General features: G+C 40.0%; 1 protein-coding gene across 2 annotated transcripts in view; it reads left to right on the top strand.

Annotated features, from left to right (window-relative positions):
- The window catches only part of MAGI2 (membrane associated guanylate kinase, WW and PDZ domain containing 2), a 1,308,856-nt gene that overhangs the window by 1,195,389 nt on the left and 87,110 nt on the right, over positions 1-26,357 (top strand). For both annotated transcript variants that reach the window (XM_024738094.1, XM_024738093.1), the window contains 4 exons: positions 5,689-5,874; positions 7,758-7,911; positions 12,746-12,941; positions 13,392-13,535. In XM_024738094.1, the coding sequence (XP_024593862.1) occupies positions 5,689-5,874; positions 7,758-7,911; positions 12,746-12,941; positions 13,392-13,535 (680 nt within the window). The remainder of the gene's footprint in view (positions 1-5,688; positions 5,875-7,757; positions 7,912-12,745; positions 12,942-13,391; positions 13,536-26,357) is intronic.

Genomic DNA, 26,357 nt, shown 5'->3' with positions numbered 1-26,357 from the left:
CACAGTGAGAAGCCTGCGCACCGCAACAAAGAGTAGCCCCCGCTCACCACAACTAGAGAAAGCCTGCGCGCAGCAACGAAGACCCAACGCAGCCAAAAATAAATAAATAAATAAACAAACAAATAAATTTGTTTAAAAAATACTAGACTCGGGTTTCTGAAGGCAAAAAAAAAAAAAAAATCAGGATTCATCATCATTTATTAGACAGAAACACCCTGTGAGAATTACTCTTCTGTTTTTCTTATATATATATATAGAGGAGCTGGGCAAAGGCCTCACATCTGGGATCTCAGATAGGGAAGCATAATGATGGGTTGGAGGAACGCCGTCTACAAAGCATCCTCTCCATGCATCTTCCTCCCTGGATTTGATAGCACCCCCTTTACCACCGTGAGTTTTTCACTAAGGGAGCTGCGAATTAGCCTAGGGGCACTATGCTCTCTCTTCCCCAGAGTGATCTTCCTTTTTCTTCCCACTCTCTGAGTCCATACCGGGACTCAGTAGTTCACCCTACCTTTCTACTCTTATTGTATGTTACCTCTACCACAGATTTGCCGTTTGTGTTTTAGTTTAAATATTTTGTATGATTATCCCTCATCTCCGCAATTGGACTGGGAGTTTCTTGAGGGCAAATACCATGTGTTTATTTTATTATTGTCTTCCCCACTGCACCTAGCATTGTGTCTGTTACTCAGAAGATGCTATGCAGCAATGTGTTGTTGATAGAATAATTGATTCTCCTGCCTCAACCCACAATTTTAAAACTAGGCAGTAAATAATCTTCACAGAGTATTTTAAGAAAACCAACTGGAATTATCCAATTAAAAAATTTTTTTTCTTTTCATGCCAGGTCATAGATTCTAAACCCAAACTAACTTCTCTTGCCTCTTTAAGCTAATGACTTGTTGTTTAACCTTCACAAATTAATGGAATTGTGAGCTAACGACAGTTTATGCTACTGTTTGCCTTTGAAGTGTTTATTTTTGTCATGTTCACTTCAGAAACTTCTCGCTTGTTGGTTTGACATGATTGATGCAGAATTCACTTTCCCCATCTAATGCTTTCCTCCATATACAACTCCACTTTGTGGGATCTGTTAACAAGGAGATAATTAAATGTAAATATGAGTCTCAGGCCCTTCCGTCTCTGACATGGAATACATATAAGACAACAAGGAAATATGGGGGGAAAGGTGGGAGGGAGATCCACTACTCCCTTCCACCAGGGTGGTGCAGCTAATAATCTCATGAATAATCCGTCACCAAAAACTTCAGGAGGAAAACACGAAAGAAAAAAAAAACCCTCCCACCTTCCTTATGAACTGACCCAAGATAGAACACAAGAGCTCATTGGTTGACCAATGGCTGAAGGAGCCTGGATAGACCATAAATGGTCCCAGAAGAGAAACCAACAGCCAAAAGGGAGGATCGTTGCTTCCTGTAGTGGTTGTGGCTAAAGACCCAAAGAATCCAGGCCTTTAGAGATAACTTAGCATCTGGTCCAACTGATTATGCCTGAATATTCCTACTAAAACAAGTGTTCTGTGTTGGGCAGTGCCAAAAGAGTCAATTTATCTACAGGAAAATACACAACATATTGCAGTGTAAGCGCACAGTAGTGTTTTACCCAGGAATGAATAAAGAAAAAAAAAAAAAGACGGGTTTCTTTTTCCAGAACTTATGTGATTTGCAACTAAAGGGAAATTTCTAACTGGTAATACATTGTCTCCTTCCCAAATGTCAGTATGTCCAAAGCCGCATGACACTGCAACTTTTCCCAGATATCTGCATATCCTAAGCCCACTGTGTCAAGAAGCCTTACCCAGAGGCTTGATTTATGTCGCTGCCCGACAGACGATGTCTGGAAGGCATGCTGTCTACATGGACTGTGCTCCGGCATTACCTTAGTCATCAATTCTAAGAGCATTAATGAGCACCATTCATCCCAATAATAGAAACCAAGGTCAGGGCCTCCTCCATGCTCTGTAATTCCATTAGCAATGCACAGAAAGCACTTCGGTCATAAGCTCTGTAGACCTCAGGATTGAGCAAACGGAGCTGTGTCTTGTTTTCGGAGAGAAACTTCTCCGAGCACACCCCTTGTCGATGATTTGTTGTACAGCAGCATTTGATGTACTTACACATGTAAGGGAAATGCTGTTAAAGGAAGGTGAGGCTGTCTTCAGCTGCCAAGAGTTTCAAATACTGTTTTTATTAAAGTAAATGCCAATAGAAAACAATTTGAATAAAACCACTTGAAGCACTTCAGTGACTGGATGTACATTTCTACACTGTGTACTCATTCAGATATTATGTAAGCCACTCCATCATTCCATGGGTCTGCCATAGAATTTATTTTAGTTTTCCTTCTTTTATCTTGGATTTTATTGATTTATTTTAGTTTTTATGCTACCTACCCTAATAAAGTGAAAATGGCCTTGAAACTAGGCGTTATCACCGTATGCAAATAATTCTATTTGGAATGAAACTTTCATCTTGAAATCTCAGGCAGCAGCGTGCTTCCTAAGCTAAGCCTCATCAGTCAGTCCTTCACTCCTTATAATTCAGATTGCTTTCAACCTGCCACATATTAGAAAAAGAAGGAAGGAACCCCGAGATTTGAAGCCGCAGGTGTGGGTTTGAATCCTGGCTTTGACATTTTTTTTTCTCAACGGTTAAATAAACATGATTATTAAATTTTTACAGCTATTTCACATTGTAGCTGTAAGGAGTTAAAATAAGTTCCTAATACAGTCCCTGGATACTAACAAGTAATAGCTTAGTGTGTGTGTGTGTGCATGTGTGTGTGTGTGTCTCTGTCTGTGTCTGTGTGTGTCTGTGTGTGTACGAAATCTTGTTTGGAAACATTTGGAGTTTCATGCCCAGTAAATTATAAATGATACACAGTAATGGAGGGGAGCAGAGGCATGAATAATTCAAAACAGCAAATCATCCATATATCATTTGCATGTGTTTTGAAATGTATTTTTTAATTTCATTTCAAATGTGAGTGTTTCTAATACCCAAAGAAATTACTTCAAAGGAACGACACTACGATGTGAAGTCCTCGCTAAATGGCATGAGGAGCTGTCCAGTTTCCCTGTTCTCTCCTCTCCACCCTCTTCTCCCCTCCCCTTCTCCTCATGCCTTGCCTGTCAAAAGACAGCAGCCACAAAGAAACCACTTCAAGCAAAGCTCCTGCCTTTCACTCTCCCCTGAATCAGGACCACTGGTGAAGCGTTTACGATTCCCTCCTTAGAGGCAGCCTGCACTCACCAAATGAAAGCCCTGGGCACTCAGGGAGCACTTGAGTGGAGGGAGGAGATGGTGAGGGCGAGAGAGGCAGCATGGGGCTCTGCTTTAGCACGAAGGCTGTGGAATCTGACGGTCTGGGATTCTAAACCCTGGTCAGCCTATGTGACCTTGGGCAAATTGCAGACTGTTTCATGCCTCAGTCTCCTCCACTGTAAACATGCAATGATAATGCTATCAGGTATCTCATACGGTTTGTTAAAGATCAAATTGTATTTATTTTAATGTAGTTATAATAGTGTGTGTGTGTATAAGGTTCAATGTGGTTAATGCCTCATATACAGAAGAGATCTGTGTTATGCTGATTTCCCTGTGGATGATAAACTCTTACTTAGAAGTTGGTGTTTTCCTACAGAGACCTGCAACACCTTTTTTGTGAAACCTGAGAAAAGCAAACAGGATTCTTGGCCTCATCTAGTGTCTGTAATTTCCACAAAACATAGCTCTCTTTCCCAAATGAAGCTGTTTTAGCTGTTACAGGTTTACCCCATGCAGACAGAATCCGAGCCGGTGCCTATGTACAAACACACACACGTCAACCGTGATATCGGAAACACTTAAAAATAATCGTAATAAAAAGAATGAATGAAAAGTTAATACTTAGCAATTCTTAATGCCAAGCACTGTTCTAGTCATTTTATGTATAACTCATTTACTCCTCAGAACCATCCTGTGAGGTCAACTATATTATTATCCCAATTTTACTGTTGAAATACAGAAACTCAGAGAGGTCACGTAGTTGTTCAAAGGTCGGGATAGGTAGCAATATACGCCTTATGACCCAGGAGATCATATCATTTATTGACTGTTCCAGGACACTCTTGAACATGAAAGGGGGCAAAAACAGGAACAAAAGCTGACTCTAATGACGGGTGAAGGCCAAACAGCTTGCAACACCCATATCATGTTATGCAATTAGTAAATGAATGAGTTCTTATTACATTTCTACTTGAGCAATATATTGTCCTAAGACTGTCGAAGGATCATTAGTATGCTTTAAGTAAGGTGTTCTTAATTAAAGCCATCCATGCTTGTGGTAAATAAAACTGTGTTTGAGCTTGCAGCATGATTAGCTTCACTTCAGAGATGCAGGCTCAGCCAGTATTTTTATATGCTACCTGTAACCTTTCACAACAGAAATATGATCAAGGTATTGGTTCATTAACTCTCTAATTGTCCTTCCTTACCATGGCCATTAGCTGATGTTCTGCCTTTCACTGTAACACATGCACAAGATTGAGAGTTTAAGGGACAGACATCCCTGGAGCATAATGAACGGTGGAGTGCGTCTTTGCCTCTTTATGCAGATGAAATCAGTCCCTGACTTCCACAGGGAGAGCAACAAGTCATTGACAGGCAATTTCCCCACTGGGGCTCCTGTCCTGAAGGAAAAAAGGCAAGGAAACAGCTTTCTATGTGGTCAGCTTCTTGAGGGCACTTATAGGGACACTGTGCACTTTTGATGTCCAACCCCAGGAATAGATAACCTGGTAGGAACTCAAACAATGACACTGAATACGAATCAACCTGCTAGAAAATCTATATCCCCAAGAACCTGGCTCTCCCCACATATATAAATGAATAATGAAAAAGAAAATGAATTTACATTGTTTTAAAGAGACATATAGCATATTTCATCAGTTGTAACACATTTTTCATATTTTAATATTTCAGAAATTAGCATGTTACGTCAGAGTGTCATTGTTTAATTGCCAGAGTTGGGTTTTTTTCTATTTTTCTTTCTTGTTGTCCATAAAAGAAAGGTATATCTTAGCATCAATGACATCTTAGATTTGCTGAAATATGTTATCTACCAGATATTAGCAAGATCTCAGCACCACTTGCATTGAATCAGAAAGAAGAGGTAATAGTTGAAAACTGCATCAACCTTTAAACTACGGCTTAGTAGATAAGTAGGAAGTTGGTCATAACTTCTTCACCAGCTGGGTAATTCCCATATAAGTATTTTTCTCCCTTTCTTGTTTTCTCCTCTCAGTAAAACAGAAAAGGGTAGACGTTAAGTTACCAGCGTTTATTATATTTTTCTGAACTGCATTGTTGTCCCCAGAGTATGAGCTCTTTGGGCACAGTGTTCTACGTCTGTGGTTCTCAATTTTTTGTATGTATTAGAATCTCTTGAGGAGCTTCTTGAAAATCCGTTGTCCTCCCCTCCTACATGAACATTCTGATTTGCAAGGTCTAGGGTAAGACCCAAAGAGCTGTATTTGATAGGGATGATTGTAATCTCAAGAGGCAAATACACTGACAAAAGGAAGAATTCTGATATTGCATTGTTTCGTTTGCGGCTGATACTCAAAGGTAAAACATGTACTGGTCATGCCCCTAATACCTATTTCTGTTGGGGATGTTTTTGTAGCTGTGCCACATAAAATTGGACGCATCATTGATGGGAGTCCCGCAGATCGCTGTGCGAAACTAAAAGTGGGAGACCGGATCTTAGCAGTGAACGGCCAGTCTATCATCAACATGCCTCACGCTGACATCGTGAAGCTCATCAAGGATGCAGGTCTTAGTGTCACCCTTCGCATCATTCCTCAGGAGGGTGAGTGCCTGCACTGGGGTCGTGGAGCCCACCTGGCTGCGGTCAGGGTGTCAGAACATCAGAAGTTGTTTTTTCCATTTTTGCAAAAATTAACACTCTGTTGCAACCCATATCCTGTTTACTCAATACCAGTTTCATTCAAAGATCAAGCTATACGGTGTTGTAGATGACTAGTGTGAATCCCAAGGCACTGGCTTATTCAGTCTTTCCCTTTAGTCCCGGCAGTACTGTTTTTATGGTTATATTAAGCCAGGACCCATTCAACAGAGATGATAAAGTTACAAATCTGGCGGAAAAGAAATATTCGTGTTAGCAGTTAAGCTCTGGAGGATTCTTCAAAGTCAGATCGATTTTGAAAAGCTTGAGGAAGTTGTGGTATAAAGAGAGCTCATTTAGGAAATGTTGCATCTGATAAGAATTTTAAATTCCCACTTAGCCTTTTGAATTTCTCTGTACAAGGACTCCCCCCTGAGGCTTGAGGCGTAGTGAGCGTTACAACTCACAACCATGCCTTAAGGGGCCACGGAATTCTTTGAGCACCGATTCACCGTCACTTCACCATTTCCAGACACAGTGGGTTCATTACTAGCTGCTGGCTCATGAATGACATTTGGGAATTCAGCCTCTGGAGCTCGCTGGTGAGTGGACCACAGTGCCCACATGGAGAAGGATGGGCTCACTCACGTCTGTCCCCTCTGGTTTACTCGGTCTCCTCCTTTCCTCTGGGGACTAACAAGCAGGCATCAACAGCCGCCTGACTATAAATAGAAAACAGTGATTCTCAGTGGAGGTGATTTTGTCCCCCCAGGGGGCATTTGGCAATGTCTGGAGACATTTTTGGTTGTTATGATTGGGCTGGGGGTGCTACTGGTGTCTAGTGGGTAGAAGACAAGGATGCTGCTCTGTGAACATCCTACAGAGCCTAGGACCACCCACCACAGCAGGAATTATCTGGCCCCAAGTGTCCGTAGTGCCAGGGTTGAGAAACCCTGATACAAGTGGAGAGGAAATTTTAAAATTTAGGGTGAGAGCAAAGAAAGGGGAGAGTGATGTATAAGGGAATGCTAATAGATCACTTCTTTTTTTGTCACCCAGTCAAAAAAAAAAAAACAAGACCATGTTTAACTTGTTATCTGAAGAAAACATTATGTATAAAATATTCAACAGAAGTTAACTCTAAGCAGAATTGGTCACAAAAGACTTGCTTCTCCCTTTTCCCAGTATGAAATATGTCTGTCCTGCTCTTATTCCAACATGGAGAGATAACTTCAGTTGAAAATTTGATGCTAAACAAGAAAGACCAAGAAGCAGTTTTAACAGAGAACAACTTATGAACCTTCCTCTGTCCAATGTTCTTTTCTCTTTCTGGAGAACCATGGAGTACAGAGGGTTATTAGGCAATAAGACTAACAAGGAACTGAAGAAAGGATTGTGGAAAGCACTTACTTTTCTTATGGTTAATTCCTTTTCCAAACTTTGGAATACTGGTAGGACTTCTCATTACAACCAAAAAGTAGCGGCTAAAACACTTTTCTTGCAGCAAGTAATGCTGGAACAAATAGAATATATTTTAGAGCTTACTCCTTTGAATTATTTTTCATCGTTTTAATAAGTTTCTCATGGTAATCTTTTCTTCTGACAAAAACGACGAGAGATTGTGTTCATAGCCTTGTTCAGCAACCTCGTGATTAATGGAAGAATACTGATTCCAGGAGCGGTCTTAGAACTTGCTAAGTCTACGCTGCTGTCTTAAAGCCTAACGGAAACTGGAAGAACCAAAGCCCTGAGTCATGTGAGGAGGCAGAGGAACCAACTCTGGCCACCTGTTGCCCTTTATCAAATGCCAACCTGACTGCATTTGCCTCTTTGGTTTCCCACCACAGAGCTCAACAGCCCGGCCTCGGCACCCAGCTCTGAGAAGCACAGCCCGCTGGCCCAGCAGCACAGCCCGCTGGCCCAGCCCAGCCCCGCCACCCCCAACAGTCCTGTCGCCCAGCCAGCTCCTCAGCCGCTTCAGCTGCAGGGACATGAAAACAGGTAAAGTCTCCTCTGGCTTTTCTGCTGCTGAGTAGTGAGGGACGTCGGGGGAGAGAGAGTTTGGGACAGGACAGGTCCCAGGCAGGAGAGAGATTTGCATAATGTAGAAATCACCATGTGCACCTTTGTGTGATTTTGAGATTGTATGTATGTTGTAAACGTAGTTTCATTAGCAAATACAGGTGTCTGTCCTTCACAGTAAGAGAAGCTTTCCTGAGGAAATGATGCATCATTGCAGAAGAGTAGGTTTAACTAGCTGAAGAGCACATTAAGGAGGGTCCAGACAGAGTCACATATACAATGTACAGTATCATATACAAAGGCTCTTTGGCAGGAGGTAGTAGGCAAGCACGAAGGAGGGAAATAAGGCCAGTGTGGTGGGGGCAGAGGGGCAGCAGCATGGTTTGAGATGAAGCCAGTGAGGCTGGCTGGTGAGGAACTGCCCTAAAGCGTCTCATAGGTTTGTTAAAGACTTTTTTTTTTGTTTTGCGGTACGCGGGCCTCTCACTGCTGTGGCCTCTCCCGTTGCGGAGCACAGGCTCCGGACGCGCAGGCTCAGCGGCCATGGCTCACGGGCCCAGCCGCTCCAAGGCATGTGGGATCCTCCCGGACCGGGGCACGAACCCGTGTCCCCTGCACCGACAGGCGGACTCTCAACTACTGCGCCACCAGGGAAGCCCTTGTTAAAGATTTTGATCTTTATCGTACGTGTTGTGAGAGGTCATTGGAGGGTTTTAAGCTGAGGACTGACATCCTTGGAGTAGCTTTTCAAGATCTCTCAGTTGGCCCCGTAGAGAGCACGCTGGAGGCTGATCAGAACGAATGAAGTTAGAAGTGGCTGCCGTGTCCACCGAGCCATGCACACGATGGCTCGGAGAATAACGGCGGTGTGGAGGTGGGAAACGTTGAAGGATTTGTGAGCCTGAATGTAAGTTAGTATTTTTACTGCATTTTACCTTATATCCACCTGCCCACGGTCTAATGAGATTCTTCTATTTCACATCACGAACTAATGTGATCAGGCCCTGTGAACTTGCAGAATAAAAGGCTGCCATAGGAAAACAACACTGTCTTCTTATTGAGACATGTGTGTAACGGGGAGCCTGGGTTAGGTTGCACCATTAAAGAAAGAGATGAAGACATGTTCCCATGTTGGTTTTGCCCTTTCAAAGGAGAAAAATAGAACAACCCACGGGAACATCTCTGAAAACAAAACCCTCACTGGTCCTTTCCGTGATTCTAACGTTTTCTGAACATCTGCTACCCATCTCCTGCCTCCCCTGTTGGTGAAGATGAAGTGAGACCCGGTTTTTGAGTCCCAGAACTTTCTAGGTTTACCACTCACAATGTTGCAAAGCCAATACTTGCCCTGTGCCAGAAGTGTTCTTTCCGTGAAGCCCTGTTCTATTCTGATTTCTCCGATTTGCTTTCATAGAAAAATAAATATCTATTGTCCTCAGCTGTTTATGGTTTTAATGTAGGCCAGGGAAGAAAAAAGACTAAGCCCCCATAAGGTAAATGATACAGAGGCAAGAATTTGACAGTCCAGAAGAGGAGTATGTCCTGGGTGCTTCAGTAATAAGCCCCAGATGCGTTGGCTTTCACCACGTGTGGTTTGGACACATTGCACTGGCTTTCCCCGGGATTCACTTTAGATTTAGGAGGAAGGACCTGAGTGTTCCAGCAGTCTCCGAGCCAGCTTCAGACGCTTCCTCCTGGCTCTGCCACTGTCAATTAAACCTCCCAGCCACAATTGCGTCTTCCCTTTCCAGAGTTAAACTTTCCTGAAATTGGACTCTTGCTTCTGGCCTGCGGGTGGGTAATCTCATCCCTAGTGTGTTATAGTTCAGTGGGGAGAATGACAAATGGGCAAGGCCACTATCCTGTCCCCATCGGCTACTAGTTACAATCAGGGACTCGGCCGCTGTCAAAGAAGCAACAGCCTTTGGATAGTTTTGTTTTTGTCTTTGTTTTTGTTTTGCCTGACTGTGGGATAAAATATTTCCTGACTCTGGGATTAACAGATTGACCTGGTCCAAATTTTTATAAATTACCAACAAATTTACCCAGAGTTCTTAGCTATTTTTGCTTCAGTAATATTAAATACCTGGGAAGTGCCCACTCCTGTTCTAGGGTCCTTTCCTGCCACTGAGGTTTCCTGGCTTAGTTGTTTGATTGTTAGTAGGTGGCTCTTTTCCAAATGAATGGAGAGATTCCATAATCTCACAGATACTAGAACCATTTTTCTAGCTGCATTTAAAAATGGTCATGGTATCAGAGAGAAACTCTTTGCCTTTTTCTAGATCAGGCTACAGATGTCTCCAAGACAGCTTGTATGCCAAGCACACAGTATGAATTTCCTATTAATTCATTTGTACAAGAAGTGCCCACCTACATGTCAAATTGAGCCAGTTTCCATGTTAAAGTGGGGTAAAATAAAGTGACAATCTGCTCGCAAATTTTTATCTTATGAGTTAGGAGAAGTGAATATTTTACCCTGTCTTATTTACTCTTGAATTGGCTTCCTCCTGACACTCTGCACACCTCTACTCGTTCCTCTGTCTCGTAACATCCTTTTGGTGCATGCTCAGGAAACAAAATAATTTTAACATGAACATAAGCAAAACCCTGTTCAAGGAGAAGCATTTTTTGAAAACAACAAACAGCCCTTGTGTAATATATTCAGAAACTAAGTATAAATAGCAGAGATCACCTTCCCAGCAAAGGCAATCATTAGTTACTTCTTTTAAATAGCAAGATTAGTGGAAAGCATTGGAAATTGACTTCTTTCATAGACTTTGTGCAGTAGATGCTGCAGGCTGGACGCAATTCTTGAAAGGCCCACGTGAGGCAGAAGCCCACCGTAAGATCCCCTACCACATGGGCAGCATTTTTGATTCTGGAACTTATTCATACCATAAAATTCTGCTAGAATTTACCATTAGCAATCTGGTTTTATCATCTCTAAAGTCTCTTTAAGAGTGGAATTAATAGCTACGAAGAGTTATACTGATATGCGATCTACGAACCTTTCATAAGTAAAGGAACTTTTAAGAGGCTGTTTGTTTGTTTTTAATGATCCTGAGTTCTCCTTAAAATAAAGTGTTTCACAAATTCAGAGTAACAACTTTTGCCCTAACTAGTGTATCATTCACTTAAAAGTTAACAACACTCATAAAAATTAAGTATATTTTCCTTATTAAAGAATTCTTCAACATAAAATCCTGCACGTGGCACTGTTGAATGAAATGGGAATGCTCAGAGGCAGGCTCGGACGGCTGCTGTTACAAGTTCTAACTGTCCCTGTTTCTAAGGCTCTGGGGAGACTCTTAACATCTCACCCTCTTTATACCTCATGACACATCTGGTTGGAAACGAAGCTCATAATGGATATTCCATACCAATACCACAGAGATAATGAAAATAAAGCGACTGTGCTATAACTTAAAACAATGTGACATCTAAACCACCAAGCACACAATTTCTAAAAAGGAACCGATCGATACACACCAACAAATGTCACCCAGTCCAGTTCCTTTTGTTTAATTCATGTGTTTGCCTAGTTAAGCATCTTATTCAAAGCGTATTTTAAATAATTCTGTTCTCAGAATGCACACTCTCAGTAGGTGAGTGGGCAGCTTCCTGAGGTATAAAGCAAAGGCTAAATTATGCATCTCACAAAAGGAATGTGTCACTTCTGCAAGTTAAGTAACAAATGGGAACTACTCAAAGCGTTATTAAAATAACTGCATTTCTAACCCCCTTTCAAAACCCTGAATAAACACATCTATTGCCATACACTATCAGTGTGTGAATGTGTTTTTCTAATCGACCTGTATCCCTAAGTAGCTCATTATATGGAGTGTTGTCATGGCAACAGGCAATGAACTACAGAGTTAAGTGGCCTCTATATTATGGTGATAATTTTTTCAGTTTATCTTATTAATGATCCCATAATTGTAGGTATTGGCTAGTTTAGCCCTTTTTTGGCCCTGGAAGCCCCTCAATTTAGAGCAATTTGGATTCACAAAACAGAACTAAACAATTAATTTTGGTCTCTGTATTTATTAATAACTAGAAACAAGAAATAATATCTAGAAACAAGAATAAGACAAGTGTTAGACATAAACACCTTTGCCTTTCCTTCTAATGACCATGATAGTATCTGATACTAAGCCCGAGAGTTATGGTCTAGTATTTAAACCTCTGTGTGATATGTTTCTACTTTTAGCAATGACCCAGTGACTTTCTGCTTGATTTGTAGTTGGTGATTATACCTTACTTTCACTCCTTTAACCTCTGTACGATATTCAAAAAGCCCCAAGCTAACAGGTTAAAAGAGCCTTTAGTTAGATATTCATAGAGTGTTTAGAGATCACTTCAATCATGTTTTCATGAAGTAATGGATGCTGTGTGTGTGTCAGAGAGAGAGAGAGAGAGAAAGAGAGAGAAATTGAAACCGTTGGTTTACTGATATTAAGACAGACTGTTGTTTGGGGATGTACAGTGAAGTGTGTGAGTCCCTAGATTTGCTGCAGTTGCACGGTTTTTAAATAGCAAAGTCAAAGAAGGTTATCCCTAAGCCCTTTTCCACAAAGTTCTAAGTGACCATCACTTTTACCTTGATTTCTTAAGAGCCAAATGAAAAGTATACCGTATGGCATTTGTCAAAGATTTTAAAATAATACTTATCATTTATTGAATCTTCTCATAATCCTGAACATGAAAAGGACCACCAAGAAGTGTGGCCTCTACATGCCTGGAGGTCCTAAAGTCATTCGAATCTCCTTAGAATGCTGAGATACCAAAGCAAGTACCATTTCCATTCATTTAGTTACAGGTCAGAAGTAAAAGCAAGGCAAGATGTGAAACCAGATATCCGACAGCCTCCGTTCACGGACTACAGGCAGCCCCCACTGGACTACCGGCAGCCCCCAGGAGGGGACTATCTGCAAGCCCCGCCCTTGGACTACAGGCAGCCCTCCCCTGACACCAGGCAGTTCCCTCTGTCAGACTACAGGCAGCCCCAGGTACCTCAAAGATCCCGTTGCATTTGTTTCATTTTTCCAATCAGCAGACCTGTCATTCACACACACACACACACACACAACTCTGGTGCACTTATTTATGGTGCTCAAAGCAGTGAATGAGAAAATTCAAAGGAGAGGTAATATCACTCAGGCCTATATGCAATAGTTACATGTTTGCCAAGTCAACAGATGAGTACTGAAGGATGTGTACGAAAGTCAACAAGCTACCCAGCGATTCTTTTAATGACTGAGGAAACTGTGTTCAGATCTGCTCAGGCCTTTGGAATCTTGTCTTGCGTTTTGCTAGATGATGAAATCACATTACTCCTCACGATATCGTGTCAGTTGGAACACGTTAACTATGAGAGAGAAGGAGAACAGAGGGACAGACCGTGGAAGCTTCTCTGATATTAAACAATTGTTTATTCTATTTTCTCCCCAACCCCAAAGGATTTTGATTATTTCACTGTGGACATGGAGAAAGGAGCCAAAGGATTTGGATTCAGTATCCGTGGAGGGAGGGAGTACAAAATGGATTTGTACGTGTTGAGATTGGCAGAAGATGGGCCAGCAATAAGAAACGGAAGGATGAGGGTAAGAGTGTTCTCTTTTTATAGAATTGCTTAATTCTGAAAGAAACGCTCCTTGTGGTGTCGGAGGAGCAGTGAGACCTGCTGTTAAGCAAACTGACTTGCTGCAGACGTTGCCTTCTTTCCATTTCATGATCCAGTTTTTTAAAGGTTCGCCCAAACATTGTTTAAGAATGATCTCTCATTCTCCTTCTTATGGCTTCTAATTGAAAACTCTCAAGATGGTGTTTTACATATATATATATATATACACATATATATATATATATATACACATATATATGTATGTTTCTCTAAAGAACAAACGAAAGAAAACAAAGTAATCTAAGAAATAGCTTGAAATGGAAACATGGCTCCATAATTTTTTGCGTGGTTTGAGGATTCAGTTTTTATCTGAGTGAATCTTTTGAAATTCATTTTGAGTTTCATGCTTTTTTCTTCACACGGTTTTGTGTTTCTTTGGGACTTCTTTTGAGTTGACTGGCTTTGGCTTTGACGTTGGGCAGAAAGAAGCAGGAGAAAGAGGAATGAGGCTTCTTGGGATACATGTTGTCCTTAAAAATGGTAGCAGTCAAAAATGTTCCAATTAGAGTTTAAGCTGAGGGCGGATTTTTAATGTAATAGTTACTTTGAGGCGTCTGGTTGACGCATAACTGATTCTTCCTCTAAAGGTGCAAAACAAAACTTGAGAACAATACAGAACATTAGTCAGTCTCTCTATAAAATGTCATCTAGTAAGCACATAGAAAAGGTTAGTTATTATAAATAAAATCTAGAATTATTCTTGCCCTCCCTCCTTGTTCTTTAAGTTAATACAGAAAAGCTGTGGTTCTTGGGTTCTAGAGCTTCAGATTCTCGTGCTGAGTTTCACCAACCGATTGCTCCTGTCAGTGGAACGAAACTGTTATTCCTACCACCCAGTCTGCCATTTCTATAGTCTCATTTCCGAGTCAGTGAGTCATCCATGGTGCAAAAGTGGAAAGGGTAAATGTGTCTGTTTTTCTCCATGACTTTACAATCCCTTGACAACTGAGAAGTATCCAAGTTGGAATTTGAACCCAGGCAAGGCTGACTCAGGAGAATGACAGTCCCTGCCTTGATCCAACACCAGCCTCCTCTTACCCCTTCTACATGTGGTTTTAGAATAGGTCTCTGCATGGTTTCTTAGCTCCCGGTTCCCACTTTCTTAACATGCTGCAAAGCCAACTCACAAGTGGTTCAATAGAACAAAATTAATCTTTGCGGTACAGTGGGAAACAGCACAGCACAGAAGCCATGAGTGAGATGACCAGAGCCCTGAGAGAGGGGACCTCCCCTTACCCCACAAGTGGATTTTAGAGGTGTGGGTTCCAAACGGTGGCCACATTTTATAACAAATGATGGCCACATTTTATAACAAATGGTCTAAATGGCTAATCAAAATTTAAGCCAGAGCAGTAGTTCTCAGTGTGGTCCCTGACATCAGCATCCCCTGGGAATGTGTTAGAAATGCAGATTCTCCAGCCCTGTCGCAGACCTACTGAATCAGAAACTCTAGGAGTGAGGCCACCAGGCTGTGTTTGTGTGATCCACCTCCAGGTGAATCTGGTACAAGCTGAAGTTTGGGAACCACTGAGCTAAAGGGAAGCTGTCATGATATAGGTACGGCACAGTTAGGATGTGTGTGGCTCAGGCTTCGTTCATTCCCCCTAGATCCTGTCCAGGGAGTTTTCCATCCTGTTCCAGTGGTTTACCTTAAATCCATGGAAACACAGATTTAGAATTCTGTAGGCAGGTGCTCAATTTTAGGAAAGATGCTTTTTCTTCTGGCAGGTGATAAAAATGAGCCCTCTACCTGGGTTTCAGAAAATGGTATTTTCACTTCTTGTCAAAGATTATAGAAATAAGCAATATTTCACCATTTTCCATGTCATTTTTATAAAGCAATGCATTCTTTCTGTGTACAGGCTGTCCAAAAGGAGTTATTATGGCCAGTTTTAGATATTATGGGTGTTTATTTTGGACTACTATATATATATATATATTTCTAGCTTTTAATTCTCAAAGAAAACAAGTCACTTGAAAGTCACAGAAATTCTATGGATCAGATTTTACTGTTTGATTTTATTTCTGATCTTTAAGGCTAGGAACTTGGCAGGGATGAATGGATGACTTTTTTCTGCTTTTAAGAGTTATACTTAATATTCAGATGTTCTGTTTTTTTTTTAAGTTTATTTATTTTATTTATTCATTTTTGGTTGTGTTGGGTCTTCGTTGCTGCACGCGGACTTCCTCTAGTTGCAGCGAGCGGGGGCTACCCTTTGTTGAGGTGCGAGGGCTTCTCATCGCGGTGGCTTCTCTTGTTGCATAGCACGGACTCTAGAGCTCAGGCTCAGTAGCTGTGGCGCATGGGCTTAGTTGCTCCACGGCATGTGGGATCTTCCTGGACCAGGGCTCGAACCCTTGTCCCCTGCATTGGCAGGCGGATTCTTAACCACTGCGCCACCAGGGAAGCCCTGTTTTGGGGTTTTTGTTACTCATGGATTCTTAACGGCATCAACGGAGAACTTGTCTAGGGTAACAAACTCCATGTCAGGGAAGGAAACTACTTCATCATGTAAGTTCAAAGGTGCTACTAGATAATACAAACATATTAACTACTGTTTGAATTTGATAAATGTTTTGTATCTGTAGAGTTAAAGATCAACAATTGTTCTTGATCATAGCACATAACTAATTCAGATCTTGTTTTCATGTTTATTATCAAATTTAATCATTTAAAGCTAATCTTTTCTACCTTCATTAGTACTTACTAATTAGCAATAACCTTTAATTCACAGATGTGTTTAAATTATTTCAGCAAGGACCAGGATAGAATACTATTTGCATGACTCAATGGTTTGATTATTTTAATGCATAAACTCGATAACATATAGGTTACCAGTTTGGGAATTTAACAGTGAAAATAATTCGGAACTTATTATAAAGTTCCCCCTTGATACCGTTGTTGCCCAGATACGTATAGATCTTAAATATCTGTGCAGATGATGCTTACAAGGCAGCTGTTCACTCCATGGGTATTATGGCTTGGTTCATAAAGTTCCAAGACTTCTGAGAAAAGTAGGTGAACTAGACATTCACAGGCTACATTAAAAATAAGCTCAAGAAGAAGAGAAGCTAGCACCACCTGGTCCTTCCCAGCCTTTAAAACACTCAGGCATATTTCTCTGTGTTAATTGCGATTCCTTCACCTTCAGTGTTAATACATTATTGCCTCTGTGCCCAAACTAAACACACACTTTGTGATCGAGTAAGTTTGGAACAGACTGTATAGTTTTGTTTTGTTTTGTTTTTCCTTTTTTCATGATCAGAAACAGAAGGGAAAAGCCAGGAAGTGCCTGGCAATAGCAGGGTGTCTTAGATTAAACTCAGGACAGTAAAATTGCCCAACTCAGAATTACTACACAAGAGCTGGGTGATTCTGAAAAATCATTTCATGTAACTGTTAATGAATTACTGTGCCCATGGATTAGGGCTATAAGTAGCACTACTTTTGAACATTGAGTTAGTGCACCAGATGTTAGTCTCTGAATCTGAGGCTCTTCCTGGGTCTTTTATGTTAGTCTTGGTTGTAGGACAGTGATGGTATGCGCCTGTTCAGTAGTACAAGACTTTGCTAAGATGACAGAGAAAACCAGGTAAATCCGATGTCAGAGGAGGTGGCTAACAGCGGTGTAAAAACATCCCTCTCACACTGGGAATGTTAAGAAATGATGGCACAGATACGTATTTTTAAAGCATGTCTTTAGGCATCCAACTGAAATCCTAGGCATCCAAGAGAAATACCAAAGTTCTTCGCACCTCAGGTGTTCTTTTACGGATCTGGTGAGGGACAGGTGGGCATATCCCAAAAGTGAGTCCCAGGTGAATGATTTCACTCTAGTATTTCTGGGCACCTGCAGCAGAGAGAATAATCTTAGCAGAGATCTTTGGCAAGTTAGACTGTCTGACTTTCAAATTGATTAATAAGTACTCCCACAGAACATGAATTATTTTTTTCCTCCTCCTCGGAAAGTATTGTATGTTTACTCAATTTTTTTGTTAAGTAAATACCTTCTTTCCACTTGATGAAACAAGCATCCTGGTAAGGTATCCTGATGAGGTCAATGGGTTCCCTCAAAATATGAGAACGTACCGACAGCAAACCACAATCAGAAAGTAGTGGGGAAGGGCTTCCCTGGTGGCGCAGTGGTTGAGAGTCCGCCTGCCGATGCAGGGGACACGGGTTCGTGCCCCGGTCCGGGAAGATCCCGCATGCCGCGGAGCGGCTGGGCCCGTGAGCCATGGCCGCTGGGCCTGCGCGTCCGGAGCCTGTGCTCCGCAGCGGGAGAGGCCACAACAGTGAGAGGCCCATGTACCGCAAAAAAAAAAAAGAAAGTAGTGGGGAAAATAATGGCTCCTTCTGCGGGTCAGATTTACAAGCCAAGTCTAGATACGGGGAGAGGATAAGAAAATCTTTTTCAGAAGATCAATTCACTGCTTATTTAAAAGAGAGTTTCTAGAACTTCCTTGATCAGAAACATATAAACGTAACAATAAATGAATTTAAAGATTTACTAAAAATAGGACTATTTTGATCCCTTCTAAACCCTCAGCCCTGCTCTCAACCTCCAAAATAAGCAAACATGATGCATTTGCTTTATTAAATTTAGAAACATCAATTCACTTTGTTGAACCTCAGTGGTAGAATTGATTTTTCTTATTAAGACAAAGAAGTGAGGTATTAATTTGTGAGTGAATTATGATGTTGAGAGAGGGACTTAGATATTATGACATGTCATGATATAGAACTTGAATAGAATAGTGCAATTCGAATAAACACCAAGAAAAACAATGTGGAGCATAATTACATGAAATATTCACTTCATAAAAAAAAAGTAGAGAGTAGCAAGTTTTGACTTTAACTAGTAGCTAGTGTTTCAACATCAATTAATACTATGTGATAAACGTTAAAGAGACAAAACAAAACACAATCTGTAAATGTAGCAAATAAGGGGAATGGGAAATAGAAAGATAATCGTCTTGTCTGATAGCTTTTCCTCAGTCATTCAAAAAGGCTAATATCAGAAGAGAAACACAAATGACATTCAGATTTCAAGGAAAAGTGTAAGAAAGTATTAGAAACTAGTAATGGATCTGTTTTAAAAAGAAGACTTTTTAAGTTTGTAAAATAGTCTAATAAAGTTGAGAGGGATAACATTTTCATAACTGATGAATAAATCTCTGGCACAACACTCTTAGGGACATAATCTAATTAAAAACTGACAATAAACAGAAAACACAGGCAAAGAATAATGAACATATGAAGTAATTTACTGGTGAAGCTTCCTAAGAAATCAGGAGACTTCTGGAGGGAAGGGATAGTAGTTCTAAAAGCGCTTAAATAAAAATTGAGAGTTGAGTTAAAAGACATCTGAAAGGAGATCAGGTTTGCTCTTGGAAAGGGGTTTTCCTGCTTCCATAAGAGTATAATATTTTCCCATTTCCATAAAATATTTTTTTATTTTAAAGAAAGAACATAACTTTTTAACTTCATCACCCTAACAACTGTAACAGCTGTCTGTGCCTACTTAGCATTGCATAAACTTTGGTATGAAATGGTTTATCTTCTTCCTGAAACTTACATGACACAAAAGTCAGCCTGCAGTGGGCCTTGGAATCACCAACAACATTTTGTAAGACTGAATAATGTGTGAAAAAGATACTTACTGCTTATCCATCTTTTTCTTTTTTCCATTTTTTTTTTTTTAAATGAAAAGGAAACTTCCCTGATGGCAGCTTCTTTTATATTTGTCGTTTCTCCTCCTGTGGTCCAGACATGACTAACCTGTGACTACAGAATAAAAGTATTCTGTTTTATATTGTTTTTATTAAACATAAAACCATTTAGAAGAATATTTTTAACATATGTAATGGTATGTATGCTAACAGTGATTCAAGCACCCGTGTACCCTTAGCCCAGTTGAAAAAAAAAAAAAAAAATCTCCAGTCTCCTATGATTCCATTCTCCTCCCACTCTCCAGCCTCCAGAAGTAACCAGCACCCTAAATATTGTCATTCCTTCTAGTCTTGCCACATATGTATGTACCTCTTAACTATATCACTTAGTTTTGTACACTTAGTGAACTTTATATGAATGAATCATACTGTACATATTCTTCTCTGTGGTTTGCTTTTTATACTTTATGTTCATAACACTGATCCAGGTTGATGCATGAAGCTGTAAATTATTTCATGGTATGAATATGCTACAGTCTATGTTACTTATCTATGGAGAGTTGAAGTTTTCTCTATTAGTGGACATTGGGTTGTTTCCAGTTTTTTTGCAACTAATACTATCCTTGTACATATTTCCTGCTGCACATATGCAAGAAATTCTGTAGACTATACTGTATACCTAGGAGAGCATATATTTAACTTAACTAAATAACTCAGACATATTTTCCTAGGTGGTTGTACAAATTTATACTCATACCAGCAATGTGAAAGTTTCCATTACAACACATCCTCACAAGATTTGTATTTCAGACTTTTAAATTCTTATTCTGGTAGGTAGAAAATGACATATAGTTTAGGTTTAAATTTGCATTTCTTGATTACAAATAATATTCATCATCTTTCCTTAAGTTTACTGGACTTTCTTATTCCCTCTTAAATAAAGATGCCTCTTCATATCTTTTCCCCATCTTCTGTTAAATCATTCCTTCTTTTCATATTGATTTTAGAAGTGTTTGTATGTTCCTGGTGATGGTTTTTCATGCTGCAAATACTTTACCCCAGCTTATGGCTTGTAGTTTCACCTTCTGTATGATGCCCTTTGATAAACAGAAGGTCTTAATTTTAGTGTAATTGACTTAATCAGCCTTTTCCTTTATAGATTCTGCTTTCTGTGTCATCTTTGAAAAATCATTTCCCAACTCATATTCTTAAAGACTCCCTACATCTTCTTCTAAAAGTTTTATAGTTTTGCTTTTTCATATCTGTCTTTAATTACCTAGAATTGATTCCTCTGTGTCGTAAAAGGAAGAAATACAATTTCAGTTTTTCCAGATGGATAACCACCTGTCACAGCATCATTTATTGGATATCCTCTCATTTCCCCCACAATCTGCATTGACAGCTCCATAATAAATAAAATTTCTATAAATGCAATGGTCTGTTTATAGATTCTTTATACTGTTCTACTGGTCTGTTTGTCTATACCTACATCAATACTGTACTCATCTGCCTTTTAATAAGTCTTGAGTTTTGATGGAGAAACTGCCTGTTTCCTCATCCCCAGACATACATCTTAATTCTTCAGGAGTGTTTGAATGTTCTTGGACCTTTGCCCCTCCGTATAAAATTTTAGAAGTTTCTTGTCCTATTGGGAATTTTATTGGAATTGCTTAGAATCCATAAATAAATGTGGAAAAACTTACATCTTTATAATATTGAGTCTTTCTATCTGTGAACATGATATAATCCACTTATTTAGATTTTCCATAAACTGCTTAAATAAAGTTTCATAGTTTTTTCCATAACATACCTGAAAATATTTTGCTAGATTGATTCTAGGCATTTGCATTTTTTACTTTTACTTTTGTATTTTAATGTAATATTGAAATTAACTGTGTTACCAGTGAAAAGACAGTTGATTTCTATATATTGATCAATTTTATCATGCAAAATTATTAAACTCTTATTAATTCAAATAAGTTATCTGTATTTTCTGCAAATAATGAGAATTCTGTCTTCCTTTTAAGTCTTTTTATTTCTTATTTTACTGCATTTACTTGGTTTTCAGTATGATGCTGAATAGAAGTAGTCAAACAAGCCCTCTTATTTTATTTCTAATCTTAAAGGGAATGCTTTCATCATTAAACGTAACGTTGAATGAATTTATATAAATAACCTTAATCAGATTAAGAATGTTCCATTCTGTTACTAGTTTGCTAGAGAGTTAATTATGAATACATGTTGAATTTTATGTACTATTTCTACATCCATAGAAAGTATATGATCTCTTTCCTTTAATATGCTAATTAACATGATTAAGAATATTATTAGTATATTAATGGATTATTATGTTAAATCATTCTTGATTTCCTCAGTTAAGCTATACTTATTCATGATGATCTTTTTTATGCATTGCTCAATTCAGTTTTCTGTTATTTCCTTTAAGATATTTGCAGCTATGTTCGTAAGATTAGCCTGTAATTTTCTTTTCTTGTAGTGTTGGTAAATGATTTCAGCATTAGTGTTATACTAGCCTTATAAAGTGAGAAAGAATAATGCCCTTTGTTATTGTCATTGCTGTTGTTACCTGGAAAAGTTTAAGTTAAGAATTGTCCTTGAATGTTTGGTAGAACGCACCTGTAAATCCATCCAGGTCTGGTATACTTTTTGTATGTGAAAATTTAAACCACATTACATTTCTATAATAATTAGGGTATTCTTCAGATTTTCTATTTCTTCTTGAGTCATTTCTGATACATTTCTTTTTTCCTGATAATTTATTTCATTTTAGTTTTCAAAGTTTTTATAATATTATCTTATTATATTTTTAATATTTAAAGCACTTGTATTTATGTTCCCTTCTCATTTGTTTGACTATTGTTTATTTGTGTATTCTTTCTGTTTTTCTTTATTAATCATGCCAGAGATTTTTGTCCATTTTTTATTCTTTTAAAGAACCAGCTTATATATTTTGTTCTCTTGCTTATTCATTTGTTTTTTTTTGTTTTCTTGTGGTTTTTTTTGCACGGTACACGGGCCTCTCACTATTGTGGCCTCTCCCGTTGCGGAGCACAGGCTCCAGACGCGCAGGCTCAGCGGCCATGGCTCACGAGCCCAGCCGCTCCGCGGCATGTGGGATCTTCCCAGACTGGGGCACGAACCCGTGTCCCCTGCATCGGCAGGCGGACTCTCAACCACTGTGCCACCAGCGAAGCCCATTCATTTGTTTTTATATTTAATATTTCTCTGCCTCCATTTTCTTTGGGTTTACTCTGTTCTTATTTTTCTTGCTCTTTAAGTTGGATGCTTAGCTCAGTACTTTTGAAGTTTTCTTTATTTCTATTAATAATGTATGAATTTAAGGCTGTAGTTTCGATATGCAGTATGTTCATTATTTTAAGTTCTAAGTATATTCTAATTTCCACTATGATTCATTCCACTATTTCTTCTTTGATGCATGGATTATTTAGAAGGTGTTTTTGGTTTTTATTCCTAAAAGTATGGGGATTTTCTGGTTAGTTATCTATCTTTGATTTCTAGTGTAATTCCATTGCCATCAGAGAATATATTCTATATGATTTCAATCTTTCAGATTTATTGTGGCTTACTCTTTGGCCTTACATGTATTCAGTTTTTCGTATATGATCCATGTGTGCTTGAAAAGAATGTGCATTCTGTAATTACTGAGTGCAGTATTCTATAGATGTATTCATTGGCTAAAGCTTGATTATTGTATTATTCAAATATTCTATATTCTTACTAATTTCTTTGTATTTGATCTGTTAAATATTGATCTAGGTGCTTTAAAAGGTTTTCTTTTTTTTGTTAAAGATCTTGTAAATTTTTCTTTGATCTGTCAAGCTTTGCTTTGTATGTTTTAAAGCCATGTTATTTGGTATATTTTCCAGATGAATTGAATCTTTTATCATTATGCAGCAACCTACCACATCTCTGTCAATACTTTTTGCTTTCAAGCCTGGTTTGTCTGATATTAGTAAGGATACCTTTCAACCTTTCTGTGTCCGTATATTTTATGTGTTTCTCTGGTCTATGTGGCTATTTTTCTATTTTTTTAACCGTATATGTTAACTAGATCATTTTAGTCTATTTATATTAATTTTGATTACTAATATTTTTATTTATTTCTATCATTTTATTCTGTCCCTTTTCTGTCTCGCTCTTTTTATTCTTTTTACCTTACTTTGAATAGTCTGGGTTTCCAGTTCATGCAGGAATCTCCCATAAGACTCCTCGTTCGTAGCCCCAAGCTGTATTTTCTATCCTTGATGCCCATCCATCCCAATGGAAACTCAGGCTTCCCAGGAAAAGGTAAAGCTCCCTTTGGCATTTGTTTGCCTTCCAGGAGTCCCACATTCACTTTGTTTTTGGCATCAGAGGCTTCTTTAGTTTCTTGCCTGTTCAGCAATGGTAAGGTTATTCAGGTTATCTAACCCACCGTATTGCTAGAAACAGAAGTTTATGTCACATTTACCTTTAATGACCAATTTATGGTTTTGCTAAAACTATATCCAGTCTTAGAGCTGGCGGTTACTCTCCCTCTCCCAGTGTCTTCACGTAGGAGCCCCACAGGGCAACCTACATGTGCCGGCTGCCGTCACTCTGTAGCCTGTCTTCCTCTCCAACTCCAGTTCCACTGGTGAGGGTCCCCTGCCCACAAAGCCACTGACGAGTTCTTGCTACAGCCCCGCCTGAGGCCTCCACAGCTTGGGCCTTGGGTGTGATGCACACAGTCCTGGGTCCTGGGCAGAGAGAATCATGGTCTGCCAACCCTCTGCCGCACTTTGCCTCTTCAGCACTGTAGCAGCTCTGCTTGGCCCACAATCTCTCAAAGGTGAGGGGTGGTCACAAAACTCACTGCCTGCAGCGACCAGGCAGGGAACATATACAAGTGAAGAATGGAGGGCCCGGACTTCCCTGGTGGCCCAGAGGTTAAGAAGCCGCCTGCAGTGCAGGGGACGCGGGTTCGAGCCCTGGTCCGGGAAGATCCCACATGCCGCGGAGCAACTAAGCCCTTGCGCCACAACTACTGAACCTGCGCTCTAGAGCCCGTGAGCCACAACTACTGAAACCCGTGCGCCTAGAGCCCACGCACCACAACAAAGAGCAGCCCCCGCTCACCACAACAAGAGAAAGCTTGTGCACGGCAACGAAGACCCAACACAGCCAAAAATAAATTTTAAAAAAAAGGAAAGAATGGATGGCCCTTGACCCTCCTGAAGAGCAGTCTGCACTACCCAGGCCAACTGTGGATCCATGGTAACTCTGGCTTCCTTCTTCTAAGTCTTTGAATTTTCAAGAGAAAGCAGAAGTCTGTATTTTAAAGAATTAACCAGATTTTGAAAAAAAAAAGTTTTTTCACTTAAAGAAGCTGCACAGGCCAAACAAACAAGTCTGTAGACAATGTGAGGTTCACAGCGACACCATTTCTGTCGTCCGTTGTAAACAGATCCTAGAGCAAAGGGAAGGCGGAATGGCTGAGGGCAGAAAGGGGGAAGCAGCTCCTGTACCAGCAGGGTCTGGGCACCCAGCACAGGCAATCAGAAGTGCTCTAGTGTGCAGCGCTGTACTTTTAGGAGAGACTAATGCAGAAATGCTTGAAATGCCTCAGAAACGTGCATGGTGAGGAAAATCTATGTCAAAGCTTGATCTTGTGCCTCCTCTTCGTATTTGAAATTTTAAAGATGGTTTTCACTCCTAGAAAACTTATTTTGATGGCCCAGATTACTTCGTGCTTGTCATTTCCCACCAGATCTTAGGGAAATCACTTCTGGGAGGGGACACGTTTAGTAATGTGCAGGTTCCTGGTGACCACCTTATCGTCCACAGACTGAGTTGTTGTCTGGCCCATGAACGTGTGGGCCTGCCAGCTGCCTGAATTTGGGGAGGAGCCCTTTTCACATCTTACTCATATCCCGTCACTGGGTTTGAATGGCATGACATACCATCTTGAATGAGTGTGCCCTTGAGTGCGGAAAAGCAAAACGGGGAGGCTGTCTCCCTTAGCAACAAGAGACTCTCACACAGAATTTCCCAGTGCGGGAGAAAGTTGGGTTCAAAATAGTGAGATACACCTATCCACGGGCCTATCTCAGTTTGAAGAGTCTATCTCTGGTCATTGACATACATTTAAGAACTATGTTCACGGGACTTCCCTGGCGGTCCAGTGGTTAAGACTCCACCTTCTGATGCAAGGGGTGCAGGTTTGATCCCTGGTCGGGGAGCAAAGATCCCACATGGCTTGCGGCCAAAAAACCAAAACAGAAGCAATATTGTAACAAATTCAATAAAGACCTTAAAAATGGTCTACATCAAAAAAAAAAATCTTTAAAACAAATTAAATTAAAAAAAAAATACGTTCACTTCATTTGTTTTCAATCACCTAATCTAAGATACTTTCATTGTCTCTTAAGTTTACTCGATTTCTTCCTTAGCTTGAAGACCAGCTTAGAGAGAAGTTCTTACCTGTCTTAGTGACTTCATAGGCCAATCCCTATCTTGGTCCCTTTCCTTTTTCCTCAGTCTGCTCCTCCCTTATAAGAAAATATGGGGTAGTCAAAATGGCAGGAGCCTGACAGACCTGATATTCAAACACTGGCTCAACAACTCACTGGCTATCTAGCTCTGACCTTGGATGAGTGACCCCGTCAAGGGCTTATAGCTGCCCTATGGCATCAACCAAATACCAGGCCTCCTGTGGGCAGCTTCAGGGACATGCATATGGGGTAGAGAGGGAAAAAGTGTCCTCCTAGCCAGCAGGACCAATGAAATCAACCCTAGCAACCCGTAGAATGATAACATGTCCACATATCCCATAAGTTATTTAACAGAGTCAATTCTACTCATCTGTAAAATGGGGTAATATTTTCCAGGAAGGGTTAAGTGTCTGCTTCAATATTCCTGAGTTTCCTCCTTTATCTCTCCTTCCTTCTCCCCAGGACCTGTACTTCTATTAAAATACTCAGTACTCTAAGCCTGGAGATACAGAATACATTTTTTTTTTTTTTTTTTTTTTTTGCGGAACGCGGGCCTCCCCTTTTTTTGGCCCTCC

The sequence above is a fragment of the Neophocaena asiaeorientalis genome, unplaced genomic scaffold (genome assembly GCF_003031525.2).
Source record: "Neophocaena asiaeorientalis asiaeorientalis breed wild unplaced genomic scaffold, Neophocaena_asiaeorientalis_V1.1 scaffold170, whole genome shotgun sequence".
Taxonomy (NCBI): Eukaryota; Metazoa; Chordata; class Mammalia; order Artiodactyla; family Phocoenidae; genus Neophocaena; species Neophocaena asiaeorientalis.
Note: the sequence above shows the minus strand (reverse complement) of the source record. Positions and strands in the feature narration are given on the sequence as shown.